This window comes from Dryobates pubescens, chromosome 9, assembly GCF_014839835.1.
Source record: "Dryobates pubescens isolate bDryPub1 chromosome 9, bDryPub1.pri, whole genome shotgun sequence".
Classification (NCBI taxonomy): Eukaryota; Metazoa; Chordata; class Aves; order Piciformes; family Picidae; genus Dryobates; species Dryobates pubescens.
Window position 1 is genome coordinate 43558870 of NC_071620.1, and position 16818 is coordinate 43575687.

The following is a 16818-nucleotide window of genomic DNA, read 5'->3' on the forward strand; positions in this document are numbered from 1 at the left end:
GACTGGATGAGCTCAGAGGGCATGGCCATGGCACCTGGAGCCATGGCACCTGGGGTGGTGTGGGGCCCCATGGCCCTGGAGGTCTTTCCCAACCCAGGCAGTTGCCCCATGGGGTCCTGTCCAAAGCAGGCCCCGAGGCTCTGGGGCAGGCTCTGGGGCAGGGCAGCAGCCAAGCCCAGCTGCACAGCCCCAGGCTGGCACAGCAGAGCCCAGCTGAAGGCCACCAGCTGCGGCCCCCCTGGCCGCGCCGAGCGCAGCCTGTGGGCACCTTGGCACAGGAGCTGCCCCGGGCTGCCAGGCTGGGCTTGGGTTACCCCTGGCTCTATTTTTAAGCCTGCAGCAGCCTGGTGACCTGAGCCCTGCTGCCTTCCCTGTGCCCTCTCCCTGAATAAAGCTCTGCCCATGACGTGGCACAGAGGTGGCATCAGCTGCTGCGTCACACAGCCCGTGCCCTGCCAGCCTGCCTGCTGCTGGGGCACGGCCAGCCCCGGGCACAGCCACCCCAGGGGCACCTCCTGCAGGGCCTGAGGGCAGCCTGGGCCCCATCCAGGTCACCCTCCCAGCCCCCAGGGCAGCAGTGCCCAGGCAGGGGGCATGGAGGCCAGGGGAGGCTGGTGGGGGGGCTCTGGGCACCACGGAACCACAGAGCTGCTGAGAGCTTGGAAGAGAACTCTGAGGTCATCAGGGTCCTGCTGCTCCCCTGCAGCTCACAACTCCCCCCCAGGTTTCTTGCAGCCCTGCAGAGGAGGACAGGGAAGGGAGGAGCTGGACAGGAGCCAGCAATGGGCACTGCCAGCCCAGAAGGCCAAGGGCAGCCCAAAGGCCTTCTGGGCTGGCAGTGCCCATTGCCAGAGGTGGAGGGAGAGGATCCTGCCCCTCTGCTCTGCTCTGCTCTGGGGAGACCTCTCCTGCAGGGCTGTGTCCACAGGCAGGACCTGGAGCTGATGGAGAGGGCCCAGAGGAGGCCACCAAGGTGCTGAGGGGGCTGGAGAGCCTCTGCCATGGGCACAGGCTGAGGGGGCTGGGGCTGTGCAGCCTGCAGGGGAGAAGGCTGCAGGCAGAGCTCAGAGCAGCCTGCCAGGGCCTGCAGGGAGCTGCAAGCAGGCTGCAGAGGGACTGCTGCCAAAGGGCTGCAGGGCCAGGCCCAGGGGCAGAGGTTGGGAATGAGAGCAGAGCAGATGGAGCTTGGCTGTGAGGAAGAAGCTCTGCCCCAGGAGGCTGCTGGAAGCCTGCAGCAGGTTGCCCAGGGAGGGGCTTGAGGCCCCCCCAAGCCTGGAGGTGTTCAAGGGGAGGCTGGAGAAGGCTGTGAGCAACCTGCTGTAGGGGAGGATGTCCCTGCTGGGTGCAGGGCTTGGGCTGGGGGTCTCTGGGGGTCCCTTCCAGCCCTGGAGGAATTCAAGCTCAGCCTGGAGGTGTCCCTGGGCAGCCTGCTCCAGCTGGAGCTGTCCCTGCTGCCTGCAGGGCGGTTGGACAGGATGCCCTTGGAGGGTCCCTGCCAACACCATCTGTGTCCCAAGGGGTGGCCTGGGGAGCTCAGGGCTGGGGGAGCTGTGCCCTCCCCACCTGCAGCCTCCAGCAGTTTGCCTCTCTCAGCCCTGGGCTGCAGGGGAGGTGACTTTGGTGCTCCTGGGGAGGTTGATTTTGGTGCTCCTGGGGAGGTGACTTTGGTGCTCCTGGGGAGGTTGATTTTGGTGCTCCTGGGGAGGTTGATTTTGGTGCTCCTGAGGAGGTGACTTTGGTGCTCCTGGGGAGGTTGATTTTGGTGCTCCTGGGGAGGTTGACTTTGGTGCTCCTGGGGAGGTTGATTTTGGTGCTCCTGGGGAGGTTGACTTTGGTGCTCCTGGGGAGGTTGACTTTGGTGCTCCTGGGGAGGTTGACTTTGGTGCTCCTGGGGAGGTTGATTTTGGTGCTCCTGGGGAGGTTGACTTTGGTGCTCCTGGGGAGGTTGATTTTGGTGCTCCTGGGGAGGTTGATTTTGGTGCTCCTGGGGAGGTTGACTTTGGTGCTCCTGGGGAGGTTGACTTTGGTGCTCCTGGGGAGGTTGACTTTGGTGCTCCTGAGGAGGTCATTTTGGTGCTCCTGAGGAGGTGACTTTGGGCATCCTGAGGGTCTCTGCCACCCTGAATGCCTCTCTGTGGTTGGTGCTGTGTGACTTGGTTGTGCTGAGGAGCACTGCAGGGCAGCTCAGGAGCTGGCCCAGGCTGAGCTGCCTGAGGTGCTTCAGGCACCGGCACTGAGTCAGGGGCAGAGGGAAGCTGGGGATGGACCTTCAGAGCTCTGCTCCTGCTGGGAGAGGTTCCAGGGGGTGCTTGGGAGTGTCCTGCTGCTGGGTGCTGTCCCCTGCTGATCAGTGTCCCCTGGTGCTGATTGCTGTCCCGCGGTGCTGTGCCCAGCTGCAGGGCGCCGCGGGTGCTGCGCAGCGGTGCTGAGCAGCGGTGCTGAGCGCCGCGGTGCTGTGCCCAGCTGCAGGGCGCCGCGGGTGCTGTGCCCAGCTGCAGGGCGCCGCGGGTGCTGCGCAGCGGTGCTGAGCAGCGGTGCTGAGCGCCGCGGTGCTGTGCCCAGCTGCAGGGCTACGCGGGTGCTGTGCAGCGCTGCCGAGCAGCGGTGCTGAGCGCCGCGGTGCTGTGCCCAGCTGCAGGGCTACGCGGGTGCTGTGCAGCGCTGCTGAGCAGCGGTGCTGAGCGCCGCGGTGCTGTGCCCAGCTGCAGGGCTACGCGGGTGCTGTGCAGCGGTGCTGTGCAGTGGTGCTGAGCGCCGCGGTGCTGTGCCCAGCTGCAGGGCTACGCGGGTGCTGTGCAGCGCTGCCGAGCAGCGGTGCTGAGCGCCGCGGTGCTGTGCCCAGCTGCAGGGCTACGCGGGTGCTGTGCAGCGGTGCTGTGCAGCGGTGCTGAGCGCCGCGGTGCTGTGCCCAGCTGCAGGGCTACGCGGGTGCTGTGCAGCGGTGCTGTGCAGTGGTGCTGAGCGCCGCGGTGCTGTGCCCAGCTGCAGGGCTACGCGGGTGCTGTGCAGCGGTGCTGTGCAGCGGTGCTGAGCGCCGCGGTGCCGAGCAGTGGTGCTGAGCGCCGCGGTGCTGTGCCCAGCTGCAGGGCTACGCGGGCAGCGAGCCGCTGACGCTGCAGCTGTTCATCGGCACCGCGGACGAGCGCCTGCTGCGGCCCCACGCCTTCTACCAGGTGCATCGCATCACCGGCAAGACCGTGGCCACCTCCAGCCACGAGGCGCTGCTCTGCAACACCAAGGTGCTGGAGATCCCCCTGCTGCCCGAGAACAGCATGAGAGCCGTGTAAGACCCCGACCCCCAACCCCCCTGCTGCCCGAGAACAGCATGAGAGCCGTGTAAGACCCCGACCCCCAACCCCCCTGCTGCCCGAGAACAGCATGAGAGCCGTGTAAGACCCCGACCCCCAACCCCCCTGCTGCCCGAGAACAGCATGAGAGCTGTGTAAGACCCCGACCCCTGCCCCAAACCCGACCCCCAACCCCCCTGCTGCCCAAGTGCAGCATGAGAGCCGTGTAAGACCCCTGACCCCCACCCCCCTGCTGCCAGACACAGATCCCCCCCGACCCCCCCCCCCTTCCCTGCCCAGCTCTGCCCCCCGAGGGATAGGCTGAGGGGCTTGGGGATGCTCGGCGTGGGGAGGCTCCAGGAGGGCTTAGAGCTGCCTGCAGGTAGCTGAAGGGCTGCAGGAGTGCTGGAGAGGGACTCGTGGTGAGGGCTGGGGGTGCCAGGACCAGGGGCAATGGCTTTGAGCTGGGAGAGGAGAGACTGAGCCTGGAGATGAGGAAGAAACTCCTGAGAGGAAGGGAGGGGAGAGCCTGGCACAGGTTGCCCAGGGAGGCTGTGGATGTCCATCCCTGGAGGTGTTCCAGGCCAGGCTGGATGAGGCCTGGAGCAGCCTGGGCTGGTGGGAGGGGTCCTTTGTCCTCTCCTGGCCAGGACAGAGGTCCCCTGCCCAGCATCACTTTGTGCCCTGCTGGCCAGGTCAGAGGTCCCCTGCCCAGCATCAGTTTGTGCCCTGCTGGCCAGGTCAGAGGTCCCCTGCCCAGCATCACTTTGTGCCCTGCTGGCCAGGTCAGAGGTCCCCTGCCCAGCATCACTTTGTGCCCTGCTGGCCAGGTCAGAGGTCCCCTGCCCAGCATCACTTTGTCCCCTGCTGGCCAGATCAGAGGTCCCCTGCCCAGCATCACTTTGTGCCCTGCTGGCCAGGTCAGAGGTCCCCTGCCCAGCGCCGCTGCCCTGTGCCTGCTTCCCCCAGGCTCAGGTTTCAGGCTGTGCAGCTCTGCCCTTTCAGGAGGAGCAGCTCAGTTTCCAAGCCCTAAATGCGTCCTGCCCCCAGCCCCTGCTGCCAGGGCCGAAGCCGACACCTGCCGCGCCGTGCCCAGGCGGCACAGCCGGCCCTGGCTGGCGCACAGGAAACTCTGTGCCAGCGTTTCCAGCGCCCACAGGCGTGACCTGGGCTCTGCTGAGGTCAGAGCCTCCCCCCTGCTTGCTTAGCTCAGCAGGAGCAGCGGGTTCCAGGCTGCTCCCTCGGGCAGGGGAAGCTGCCGGAGCTGCCAGGAGGGGCGGCGGTGACGCAGCCTGGAGGGCACCCTGCAGGCCTGGGCACTGCAGCAGGCAGGGGATGCTCGAAGGCTTCTGCTCAGTAGGAGTCTGGGTGCTAAGGAAGGGCTCTCAGCACACAGAGGGCTGCCCACAGTGCTGGGGGATGTGTCTGCCCTGGGGGTGTTCAAGTCAAGGCCGGATGAGACCTGGGGTGACCAAAGACTAGTTGAGAGGTGTCCAAAGCCAGGCTGGATGAGGCCTGGGGTGACCAAAGTCTCGTTGGGAGGTGGTGGAGTCCTCATGCCTGGAGGTGATCAAGGAGCCTGTGGCCATGGCCCTTGGGGCCAGGGTGTGGTGGCCATGGTGGGGTTGATGTTGGCCTGGATGATCTCGGAGGTCATGGCCGTGGCACTCTGGGATGTGGTTCAGTGGCCATGGTGGTGCTGGGCTGATGTTGGCCTGGGTGGTCTCAGAGGGCTTTCCCACCCAGCCCTTTGTGTAGTTCCTGAGCACCTTCAGAGCTTTGCCCCCGACAGAGCTTCCTCTCCAGCCCTCCTGTGCCCAGTGCAGTCGCAGGCAGCCCCCAGGCCCTGTGCAGGTGACCCCCACTGCCCTGCCCCCTTGGCTCTCCCGGCCTTGCTGTGACCCTCCAGCCCCTTCCTGGCAGGGTGTGCTGGGCCAGAAGGAGCTGAGCAGCACCCAGGGCTGGGGTGGCCCCCAGCAGCCTGCTGCCCCAGCCTGGCGCTGCCCCAGCCCGGCACAGCGCAGCCCCAGCCCCAGCCCGGCTCAGCCTCAGCCCCAGCCCCAGCCCCAGCCCGGCCCCAGCCCCAGCCCGGCGCAGCCCCAGCCCCAGCCCGGCTCAGCCCCAGCCCCAGCCCGGCTCAGCCCCAGCCCCAGCCCGGCTCAGCCCCAGCCCGGCGCAGCCCCAGCCCGGCGCAGCCCCAGCCCCAGCGCAGCCCCAGCCCCAGCCCGGCTCAGCCCCAGCCCGGCTCAGCCCCAGCCCCAGCCCGGCTCAGCCCCAGCCCGGCTCAGCCCCAGCCCCAGCCCGGCTCAGCCCCAGCCCCCGCCCGGCGCAGCCCCAGCCCGGCGCAGCCCCAGCCCCAGCCCGGCTCAGCCCCAGCCCGGCACAGCCCCAGCCCCAGCGCAGCCCCAGCCCCAGCCCGGCTCAGCCCCAGCCCCAGCCCGGCTCAGCCCCAGCCCGGCACAGCCCCAGCCCCAGCCCGGCTCAGCCCCAGCCCGGCTCAGCCCCAGCCCCAGCCCGGCTCAGCCCCAGCCCGGCTCAGCCCCAGCCCCAGCCCGGCTCAGCCCCAGCCCGGCGCAGCCCCAGCCCCAGCCCGGCGCAGCCCCAGCCCCAGCCCGGCACAGCCCCAGCCCCAGCGCAGCCCCAGCCCCAGCCCGGCTCAGCCCCAGCCCGGCTCAGCCCCAGCCCGGCGCAGCCCCAGCCCGGCCCCAGCCCCAGCCCCAGCCCGGCTCAGCCCCAGCCCGGCGCAGCCCCAGGCCACTGCCGGCCGGGTCAGGCTGGGCCTGTGTGGGCTGCGGGGGGCCGGGGGGCCGGGAGGGTCGCTGAGGAGCCGCCCCCTTGCCCCGGCAGCATCGACTGCGCCGGGATCCTGAAGCTGCGGAACTCGGACATCGAGCTGCGCAAGGGCGAGACGGACATCGGGCGCAAGAACACGCGCGTGCGCCTGGTCTTCAGGGTGCACATCCCCCAGCCCCACGGCAGGACCCTCTCCCTGCAGGTGGCCTCCAACCCCATCGAGTGCTGTGAGTGCCCCGACAGCTCCCTCCCCTCCCTCCCCTCCCTCCCCTCCTTCCCCTCCTTCCCCTTCCTCCCTCCCCTCTCTCCTTCTCCCTCTTGTCAGGCTGAAGTCCTTCCTCATTTCTCTCCCTCTCTCCCTCCCTCCCTCCATCTCTCCTCCCTCCTCGCCCCCCCCCCCAGCAGGCAGAGTGCCACAGGTCCCTGTCCCCTGTCCCGGGCACGGCTCAGTCCTTCTCCCTTAGTTTCCTGTTGAGGCTCTGGGCTGCAGAGCCCTGGGGAGAGCTTCGCTGCTGCTCTGCAGCAGGAGGCACAGCTCGGGGCCGTCCTGCTCGGCGCAGGGGTGCCCAGCTCAGGGAGCCGCTCGGGGGGAGGGAGTTGTGCCGGGGGTGCAGCTGGGGGGCTGCGCAGGGAGGAAGAGCCTGGGGGGGGGCTGCGCAGGGAGGAAGAGCCTGGGGGGGGCTGCCGGCAGCAGCGGCGGTGGTGGCGGCGCCGGCGGCACCGAGCAGGGCACAGCTGCCGGCTGCGTGCCCCGGGGCTGGCTCCGGGCTCACCTCCTTCCTCCCCTCTGCAGCTCAGAGGTCTGCCCAGGAGCTGCCTCTGGTGGAGAAGCAAAGCACCGACAGCTTCCCTGTCACCGGGGGCAAGAGGATGGTGCTGACCGGCCACAACTTCCTGCAGGACTCCAAGGTCATCTTCGTGGAGAAAGCTCCAGGTAGGCCCCGAAATGCCCTTTTCCTGCCCCATTTCACAGCTCCAGCTAGGCCCTGGGGTGCCCCTTCGTGGCCCTGTTCTGAGTGATGGAAGCAGTCAGCATGGGGATGCCATCTCCTCCTGGCCTCCATGTCCAGGGCTGGATGTGGAGCTGCCCTGGGCCGTGCCGGTGGCTCCCGGCGGTGCCCTGGGAGGTCAGGGTCTGGTGTCTGCTGCTGGGAGGTGTCCTGGGCAGGAGCTGGGGCAGGCTCTCTGGTGGTGTGTCCCCTGCAGGCCTGCCAGCAAGAGCCTCCTGCAGGGGGTGGGGGAGGCAGCAGTGCTGCTGCCACCTCCTGTGCCCAGCCAGAGCTGTGGCATGGCTGGCTGGGCAGCTGTGGGCAGCAGATGTGCTCCTGTGGGGGCCAGCCCGGCCCATGCCATGCCTGAGCAGCAGCACTGAGCTGAGCACAGCCAGCCCTGCCCCTGCCCAGCAGCACAGGAGGGTCCCTGTCCCTCCCAGCTCCTGCCTGCCTCTGCCAGCAGGTCACAGCAGCTCTGTGCCCTGGGGAGCTGGGGAGGGACTCAGGGGACCAGCTGGGGCTGGCCATGGGCTCTGGGGCTGGCCATGGGCTCTGGCTGGGGCTGGCCATGGGCTCTGGCTGGGGCTGGCCATGGGCTCTGGGGCTGGCCATGAGCTCTGGCTGGGGCTGGCCATGGGCTCTGGGGCTGGCCATGAGCTCTGGCTGGGGCTGGCCATGAGCTCTGGGGCTGGCCATGGGCTCTGGCTGGGGCTGGCCATGGGCTCTGGCTGGGGCTGGCCATGGGCTCTGGCTGGGGCTGGCCATGGGCTCTGGCTGGGGCTGGCCATGGGCTCTGGGGCTGGCCATGAGCTCTGGCTGGGGCTGGCCATGAGCTCTGGCTGGGGCTGGCCATGAGCTCTGGGGCTGGCCATGAGCTCTGGCTGGGGCTGGCCATGGGCTCTGGCTGGGGCTGGCCATGGGCTCTGGCTGGGGCTGGCCATGGGCTCTGGCTGGGGCTGGCCATGGGCTCTGGCTGGGGCTGGCCATGGGCTCTGGCTGGGGCTGGCCATGGGCTCTGGCTGGGGCTGGCCATGAGCTCTGGCTGGGGCTGGCCATGAGCTCTGGCTGGGGCTGGCCATGGGCTCTGGCTGGGGCTGGCCATGGGCTCTGGCTGGGGCTGGCCATGAGCTCTGGGGCTGGCCATGAGCTCTGGCTGGGGCTGGCCATGGGCTCTGGCTGGGGCTGGCCATGGGCTCTGGCTGGGGCTGGCCATGAGCTCTGGGGCTGTCCATGAGCTCTGGAGCTGCTCAGCCCCTGCCTGGTGGGCAGCAGCCCAGCCCAGCTCTTGAAGGCAGGAGATCAGAGGGCTTGGTGCACTCCCAAGCCCTTCATGGGACATGGGAATGTGGTGCTGCTCCCTGAGCTGCTGGCTGCAGCCCCCAAGCTTGGGAGGTAGGCTCCAGGAGCTAATTAATTCTCATCTGCATGCTTAATTGCTGAGACCAAAGACTTGGAGGACATCTGTTGGCCTTTTGTCTCCCCCCACTCCTGTCTGGAGGAGTTCTGGAAGTCTGCTGAGCCTGCTGTGACCTCCTGGAGGTTCCCTGAGTCCCAGGCTCTCTCCTTGGCTCAGCTGCTGTGGCCCCTGAGCAGCGGCACTGTCCTGGCCTCCTGCTGCTGCTGCAGCCTGGCTGAGCCCTGACTCATCCCCGAGGGAATCCCCGAGGAAGGATCCAATCAGTCCTTCAGCTGGCAGGCTGAGCTTAACCCTCCCCTGCCTGCTTCTGAGCCCAGGGGCAGAGCCAGAGGGACTCTGCAGCACTGCCCCCCGGGAGGGAGGCAGCTGAGGGAGGAGGCAGGGAGCTCTGAGAGGAGCTCTGAGAGGAGCTCTGAGAGGAGGAGCCATGGCTGCACAGGCTGCATCTGCTTGGGAGGGACCCCAAGGGCATCTTGTCCAACCCCCTGCTCCCGCTGCAGCAGGCTGCCCAGGACCACATCCAGTCTGATCCTGGGTGTCTGCAGGGATGGAGCCTGCACCAGCTCCCTGGGCAGCCTGTGCCAGGCTCTCCCCACCCTCGCTGTGAGGAGCCCCAGGGTGTGGTCCAGCACCCAGGCAGGACCCAGGCAGCACCCTCGGGATCAGAGGGACCAAGATGTGCTCCAGCCTCTCACAGGGCCCCAGCAGAGCTCTCCTGGGGCTTGAGGAGGGCAGGGCTGGGCTGGAGGTGAGGAAGGGTGGGGAGAGAGGCTGCCCAGCAGGCTGTGGGTGTGCTGAGTGCCAGGCTGGATGGGGCCTGGCTGGTCCTGAAGGTCCCTCCCAAGCCAGAGCACTCTCTGAGCTGTGAGTGCTTCAGTCAGGTCCCCAGCTCAGAGGGGCTGGGCCAGGGGCTGGCTGCTGGCACCTCGGTGGTGAGCCATGGGGGAAGGCAGCCTGCAGGGAGCCTCAGCAGCAGGGACAGTGCTGGGCTGTGAGGGGCTCAGGGTGCCCTGGGGCTGGGGAGCCCTACCCTGACCCTGCCTGGGGGTCCTCCTGCTCTGCTGCCAGCTGCTGGCTCTGGCTGCAGTCAGGGTTTGGTCCTCTGCCTTGCAGGAGGCCTCCATGTGCCCATGCTGGGGGCTGGCTCTCTTTGCTTCTACCTCCTCAGCCCCCTGGGCTCAGTCCTGGCTTTGTCTTTATGCCCTGCAGGGCCTTCAGAAGGAGCAGAGGTGCTGGCAGGGTCTGTGTGGAGCTGCTGCCATCCTTCCTGCCAGCTGTGCTGCCCCTGGGAGGGCTGCTGGGGGCAGCCTGAGCTGTGGGCACAAAGCAGCACACCCAGAAGGGCTGAAAAGCACCAAAGTGCTGGCTCTTAGCAGGCTGCCACGGCTGGAATGGGCTGGGAGGGGCCTGGGAGGTCACAGAGCCATGGGGTGGGTGGGAAGGGACTCCAGGGTCATGGACTGGGTTGGCTTGGAAGGGACCTTAAAGCTTACCCAGTTCCAGCCCCCGGGCATGGGCACAGCTCCCTCTAGCCCAGGGGGCTCAGGGCCTCATCCAGGCTGGCCCCAGAGCAGGTGCAGGCAGGGAGGTGGTGCTGCAGGGCAGCAGGTGGGGGGAGGCCTGGGGACAGCACCACAGGCTTGGTAAATCCCTGGCTGGCTTAGGTGGGAAGAGCCTCAGAGGTCATCTGCTGCAGCCTGCCTGCTGCAGCCTGCCTGCTGCAGCCTGCCTGCTGCAGCCTGCCTGCTGCAAGTGCCTGAGGGCCTGGGGCTGTGCAGCCTGCAGGGGAGAAGGCTGCAGGCAGAGCTCAGAGCAGCCTGCCAGGGCCTGCAGGGAGCTGCAAGCAGGCTGCAGAGGGACTGCTGCCAAAGGGCTGCAGGGCCAGGCCCAGGGGCAGAGCTTGGGAATGAGAGCAGAGCAGATGGAGCTTGGCTGTGAGGAAGAAGCTCTGCCCCAGGAGGCTGCTGGAAGCCTGCAGCAGGTTGCCCAGGGAGGGGCTTGAGGCCCCCCCAAGCCTGGAGGTGTTCAAGGGGAGGCTGGAGAAGGCTGTGAGCAACCTGCTGTAGGGGAGGATGTCCCTGCTGGGTGCAGGGCTTGGGCTGGGGGTCTCTGGGGGTCCCTTCCAGTCCCAACCATTCCATGGTTCTGTGAGCTCTGAGCTCCCTTCCAACCCCTTCCATGACTCTAAGGTCTTGAAGGTCTCTTCAGCCCAACCCATCCCAGGACTCCGTCTCCTGTGTGGGCAGAGGTCTCCTCCTGGCTGTGTGGAAGGTCCCTGAGGTGCAGGTGGCTCAGGTGAATGTTTTGGTTACCTCCAGGAGATCCTCCCAGAGGCTGTGGCCTGGGATGGGTCAGGAGCAGATGCTGTGGGCACACAGGGTAGCCCTTGGGTATCACCTGGGCTCCTGGCTGGGCTGAGCTGGGCTCCGGGGCTGTCAGGGGGCTCCGGGGCTGTCAGGAGGCTGTCAGGGGGCTCCGGGGCTGTCAGGAGGCTGTCGGGGGGCTCCGTGGCTGTCGGGGGGCTCCAGGGCTGTCAGGAGGCTGTCAGGGGGCTCCGGGGCTGTCGGGAGGCTGTCAGGGGGCTCCGGGGCTGTCAGGGGGCTCCGGGGCTGTCGGGGGCTCCGGGGCTGTCAGGGGGCTCCGGGGCTGTCAGGGGGCTCCAGGGCTGTCAGGGGGCTCCGGGGCTGTCAGGGGGCTCCAGGGCTGTCAGGGGGCTGCGTGGCTGTCGGGGGCTGCGTGGCTGTCGGGGGTCTCCAGGGCTGTCAGGAGGCTGTCAGGGGGCTCCGTGGCTGCCGGGGGCTCCGGGCTGTCGGGGGGCTCCGTGGCTGTCGGGGGGCTCCGTGGCTGTCGAGGGGCTCCAGGCTGTCAGGAGGCTGTCAGGGGGCTCCGTGGCTGTCGGGGGGCTCCGGGGCTGTCAGGAGGCTGTCAGGGGGCTCCGTGGCTGTCGGGGGCTCCGTGGCTGTCGGGGGCTCCGGGCTGTCGGGGGCTCCGGGGCTGTCGTGGGCTCCGGGGCTGTCAGGAGGCTGTCGGGGGGCTCCGTGGCTGTCGGGGGGCTCCGTGGCTGTCGGGGGGCTCCGGGCTGTCGGGGGGCTCCGTGGCTGTCGGGGGGCTCCGTGGCTGTCGGGGGCTCCGTGGCTGTCGGGGGCTCCGGGCTGCCGGGGGCTCCGGGCTGCCGGGGGGGGCAGCTGGGGGAGCTGAGCCCTGGCAGGGCTCCAGCCGGGAAAAGGTCTCAGATTCTCCGCGATCTTTCCGTTCCTCTTTCCATGGGCACAGCAGGCAGCGCGGGGGGCAGCTGCCAGCCGGGGGTCACGTTTCAGGCCGCTGCTCAGGCTGCAGCCCCGGCGCAGGGACCGCAGCTCCGCGCCCCGCCGGCCGCGGGCTCCAGCTGGCAGCGGAGAGCTTCCACTCTGACTCAGGACCGCGAGGGTGAAGCTCGGGGCTGGAAACTTGGGAGGCGTCCGGGCCGGGGCAGGGGTTCACGTGGAGGTCACCTGCAGCCTCCTGCCAGGGGGGCACGGAGGGCTGCCTGGGGCAGGGTCAGCCCGGGGTGGCAGCCGCCCCCGGGCGGGCAGGGGCCGGGCAGGGGCCGGCAGGAGAGGCCAGCAGGGCTCAGCTCGCCCTGGCTGCTGGGGCTGGGGTGGGGAATGCTCTCCCCCTGCTCCCCTGCCTGCCGTGGCAAGCTGCTGGGCTGGGGCTGGCTGCTCCTGCAGCCTGTGCCCGCCGTGCCTCCACAGCCTGCCCTGGCGCCTCACCCTCCCCCACCGCTCAGTGCCCCTCCTAGTGCCCACCCGGGCCAATGTTCACAGCAGGATGCCCCACAAGGCCTGCCTGGAGGGGTGCCCCAGCTCCTGGTGGCATCACCCGGGGCTGGTGCCCCAGGGTGGCATTGGCACCCCCGTGCCAGCAGCTGTGAGAGCCCTGCTGCTGTGAGCCCTGCTCAGGGCTGCTGTGGGAGCTGCTCTTGCCCACAGCCACCTCCTCACCCCCCTTCCTGGCCAGCCCAGGCACACACCTGGCCCAGCCTGCCCTCCACCTGCTGGGGGCTGCTGGCAGCACTGCCCACGGCTGCCCAGGGGGCTGGGGGAGTCACCATCCCTGGGGGGGGGGTCAGGAACGTGGAGGTGGCACCTGGGGGCATGGGTTGGTGGCCATGGCAGGGCTGGGTTGAAGGGTGGCCTGGGTGACCTTGGGGCTGCCTCCAAGCCAAGCAGCTCCCTGTCAGTGTGGCTCTGGTAGCTCTCCAGCAGGAGCCTTGCACAGAGGCAGGGCTCAGGTGGGGCTCAGCTCTTTCCCCTCCTGGGTTTCCAGCCGTGGGGGGAAGGGAGCTTGGTGCTGCATCTTCTTTCCCCTTTCTGTCCCCCACTGCTGCTCTGTGAGGAAGGTTCTGCTGTGACCCCTGGCAGCTTGTGGCCCTCTGAAGGACACTTGCAGGTTAGAGCCTCACAGAGGGCATCAGGCTGGAAGGGAACCTCCCAGGTCAGTTTGTCCTGCAGGCAGCAGGGACACCTCCAACCAGAGCAGGCTGCCCAGGGCCACATCCAGTCTGGTCCTGAGTGTCTGCAGGGATGGGGCCTCCCCTGCCTGGGGCCTCCACCTTCCTGCAGGATGCCTTCAGGGGCTGGCAGCAGCTCTGAGGTGCCCCTGGAGCCTTCTCCTCTGCAGGCTGCACAGCCCCAGCTCCCTCAGCCTGTGCTCCCAGCAGAGCTGCTGCAGCCCTGGCAGCAGCCTTGTGGCCTCCCCTGGGCTCTCTGCAGCAGCTCTGTGTCCTGCTGCTGCTGGGGACAGCAGGGCTGGAGGCAGGGTTGGAGGTGAGGTCTGAGCAGAGCCCAGGGGCAGGATCTCCTCTCCTGCCCTCTGCCCACACTCCCCTGGCTGCAGCCCTAACCTCTCCTCCCCTGCTCCAGTGCCAAACCACTGCCCCCTGCAAGCCCAGCCCTGGAGCCCCTGAGGGCTCTGTGCCCTCCTGCTGGAGGAGGCAGCAGCAAACCCTCCCTGGCAGACCCCTAAAGCTCTTGGTGTTGCCCTCCCAGGAGGGAGCCTTCCCCTGGCCTGCTCTGCAGTGCCAGCCCAGCGCTGCCCCAGGCTCCCAGCTCCTCTGCAGCTCCCTGGCTGGGCTGGAAGAGGCCTCCACAGGGCCCTTTCCTGTGGAGCTCCTGGAGCTGGGTGTGGTGGGGAAGCCAGGGAGTGAGTCAGGCTGCAGGGAATTCCCTGATGGATTTGGGGTATTTTTACTCCTGGACTCTGTGCAGTTTCCTTTGGCCTGGCTGGTGGCAGCAGCCTCCAAGGCACAGCCAGTGCCCAGTCGGGGGGGGTGGGGTTCCCCTCTGCAGAGCTGGAGTCCCACCCCAGCTGGCATGGGGGGCTCGTGGTGTGCCCACCACCAGCACCCCCAGAGCACAGCTGGAGAGGCTGCTGGTGGGCTGCAGGCAGAGCAGGGCTGGCTGTGAACGGCAGAGGTAGGGCTGGCAGTGCCAGGCTGCCTGGCACAGCCTGGTGTCTTCAGCTGGTGGCACTGCTGGGGGCCACCTGTCTGTGCAGAGAGCCTGAGGGGGGAGTCACTGTCACCCTCCTGCCTCTTTGGAGCAGGAGGGGCTCCAGGGGCCTCCTTCCAGCCCTTGCTGGAAGTCCCCAAGTGAAGCCTTGGCTCTGTCAGGTCAGCTGTAAGGGTGGAGAGGCACTGGCACAGGCTGCCCAGGGAGGCTGTGGATGCCAACCTCCATGGAGGTGTCCAAGGCCAGGCTGGATGAAGCTTTGAGCACCCTGTGCAGGTGGGAGGGGTCCCTGCCCATGGCAGGGGGCTGGAGCTGGCTGATCACAGAACGTGTTGGGTTGGAAGGGACCTTCAAGAGCATCCAGCTCCAGCCCCTGCCATGGGCAGGGACCCCTCCCACCAGCCCAGACTGCTCCAGGCCTCATCCAGCCTGATCCTGAGCACCTCTAGGGATGGAGATCCACAGCCCCCCGGGCAGCCTGTGCCAGGCTTTCCTCACCCTCACTGCCAACAATTTCTTCCTCATCTCCAGTCTCAATCTGCCCTCCTCGAGCTCCAGCCTCTTGCCCACAGTCCCTCCCCAGCTCTCCTGCAGCCCTTCAGGTGCTGGAAGCTGCTCTGAGGTCTCCCTGGAGCCTTGCCCTCCCCGGGCTGCACAGCCCCAGCTCTCCCAGCCTGCCCCACAGGGAGGTTCTTTAGCCCTTGGATCACCTCCCCTGGACCCTCTGCAGCGTTCATGTTCCTCCCCACTCCCAGCCCTTCTCCATCCCTTCTGTGGACACTTCCTGCTGCTTGCTGGGATCGAGGGGGCAGTGAGAGAGGAGTTGGGAGCAGCCTTTCCCTTCTGGGAGCCTCTCCCTGGAGGTGTTTGCAGCCAGGCTGGAGGTGGCTGTGAGCAGCCTGCTGCGGTGTGAGGTGTCCCTGCCCATGGGACTGGCTGAGCCTTGAGCTCCCTTCCAGCCCTGGCAGTTGTGTGACGGCTCTGTGGCTCTGCTCCCTGCCCCACCGGCCCCTTCCCGCTGCCGGCAGCCTCCCGTCGGGGCAGGGGGACTCCGGGAGCCGTGGTTCCCGGGAGCGCCGCCGGGGCGCTGCGGCGGCCGCGCTGTTGTGTCTGCCCGGGGCGGCTGTTTCCCTTTCGGGGGGCGGGGGGGAAGGTATAAATCGCTCTGCCGTGCAAGTGGAGCTGGGCAGGCGGCCAGAGGGAGTTGCCTGGGCTGCTGCCGCTGCTGCTGCAGATGTGGCAGGAGGACAATGGAAACTTTTGTGGCCGGAGCAGCGCAGGGCTCCCGCAGCCGGAGCGCCGCCGGCATCCCTCCCGCCGCCGTCGGGGGGCTCGGGGGGGTTAAATCCCGCCCCGCAGATGGCCGTGGTGCTGCGGGGCCGCCTCGGAGCCCGCCGCAGCTTCTGTCCCGCTGCCTTTGGTAGCTCTCTGGGGCCGCTGCTTGGCTCCGGGCGTGCTGGGGGCGGGCTGGGAGGGGGAGGCTGACGTAGGGCTCTAAGGTTTCCCTGCTGGAGCTGCGCCCGGGCCGTGGGCGTTGAGATTTCCCTCTTGGTTCGCCAGACGTAAGATGAGGAATTGGCTTTTTTTCTCTTTCTCTTTTTTTCGGTGTCTGTTGCTCCATAACAACTTTTCCTGCCTGTGTTTGTGTTGAGTGGAATGTCAGGGAGCTGTTAATGCCTTGTCTGTTCCCGGCTCTCCCCCCACCCTCCTGCTCTCTTCCCCCTCGCCCCAGCAGCCGCGGTCTGGACAGCCTCAAGAGGCTTCCTTGGAGTTGAAAACCTTTATTGTTCTGACTCAGCTGCCAAAGGCTGAGCCGCGGCTCTGCGCTTCGCTTTGCTGCTCGTAGTGGAGGCTCCTGAGGAGGTTTCTGAACCGAAACCTCTCTTTCCCCTCTGCCGGGGCCGAGCGGCTCAGGAGCTGAGGGCTGAGGTGATTGAGAGCTCAGCTCGAGGTTGGAGCTGCTCGGGGTTGGGTTCTAGTGTTATGGAAGGATCAGCGGGAAATAACCCCCCAGAAACCTGAGCCCAGATGATCGTTCGTCTTGCAGGGCAGAAATTAAACAGCTAAAGAGGGGGGAGGGGGGGGGAGGTGAGGGGGGAGTCCCCCCCAAGCCCTGCAGGTTCTGGAAATCCACTTCCAAAGCAGTTTGAGCAGAGAGTGACTTCAGCCAGGCCGGCTGCGGGCTCCGGGCAGCCCCCGGGCAGCCCCCTGCCAGCCCCCTGCCAGCCCCCGGGCAGCCCCTGCCAGCCCCCTGCCAGCCCCCTGCCAGCCCCCGGGCAGCCCCCGGGCAGCCCCTGCCAGCCCCCGGGCAGCCCCTGCCAGCCCCCTGCCAGCCCCCGGGCAGCCCCTGCCTGCCGCGGCTGAAGCTCCTCCGCGCTGCGGGAGGGCAGCCCCGGCGCTGCCCCGGCCAAAGCTGCGGGGCGGGGAGGGGAGGAAGGGCTCCAGGGGGAGATCCTAGAGATGAAGTCCCAGGCCCGGGCTGGGTCCTGGCTCGCTGGATCTCAGCCGGTTTGGGTTTTGTTTGGGTTTTTTTTTCACTCCTGACAGCATCTGTTGGATAAATCGCGGGGCGGCTGCCAGTCCTCCCGAGCAGTCTGGCTCGCTGCTGGCGCTCGCAGAAGACCTCATTAAGGAGGCTTTGAGCACGGTCTGGCTGCTCCTCCTCTCCTCCCCCAGCCCAGCAGAACGTGGCAGGACCACTGCAGGGCTTTTTGCTGGTGGTTCCTTTGTACCCCAGCATCACAATTTTAGGAAGCAGAAAGAAATGAAGGTGAGGCCTGGGGAGTGCCCTGCTCCAGGAGGGGCTGCCCTGCTCCAGGAGGGGCTGCCCTGCTCCA

The 16818-nt window shown here is 67.9% G+C and overlaps 1 protein-coding gene across 1 annotated transcript in view; it reads left to right on the forward strand.

The window, feature by feature from the left end:
* Positions 1 to 16818, forward strand: part of NFATC1 (nuclear factor of activated T cells 1) — a 66430-nt gene that overhangs the window by 25563 nt on the left and 24049 nt on the right. Inside the window, exons 4-6 of the mRNA XM_054164312.1 lie at positions 3081 to 3283; positions 6135 to 6307; positions 6874 to 7014. Of these exons, the coding sequence (XP_054020287.1) occupies positions 3081 to 3283; positions 6135 to 6307; positions 6874 to 7014 (517 nt within the window). The remainder of the gene's footprint in view (positions 1 to 3080; positions 3284 to 6134; positions 6308 to 6873; positions 7015 to 16818) is intronic.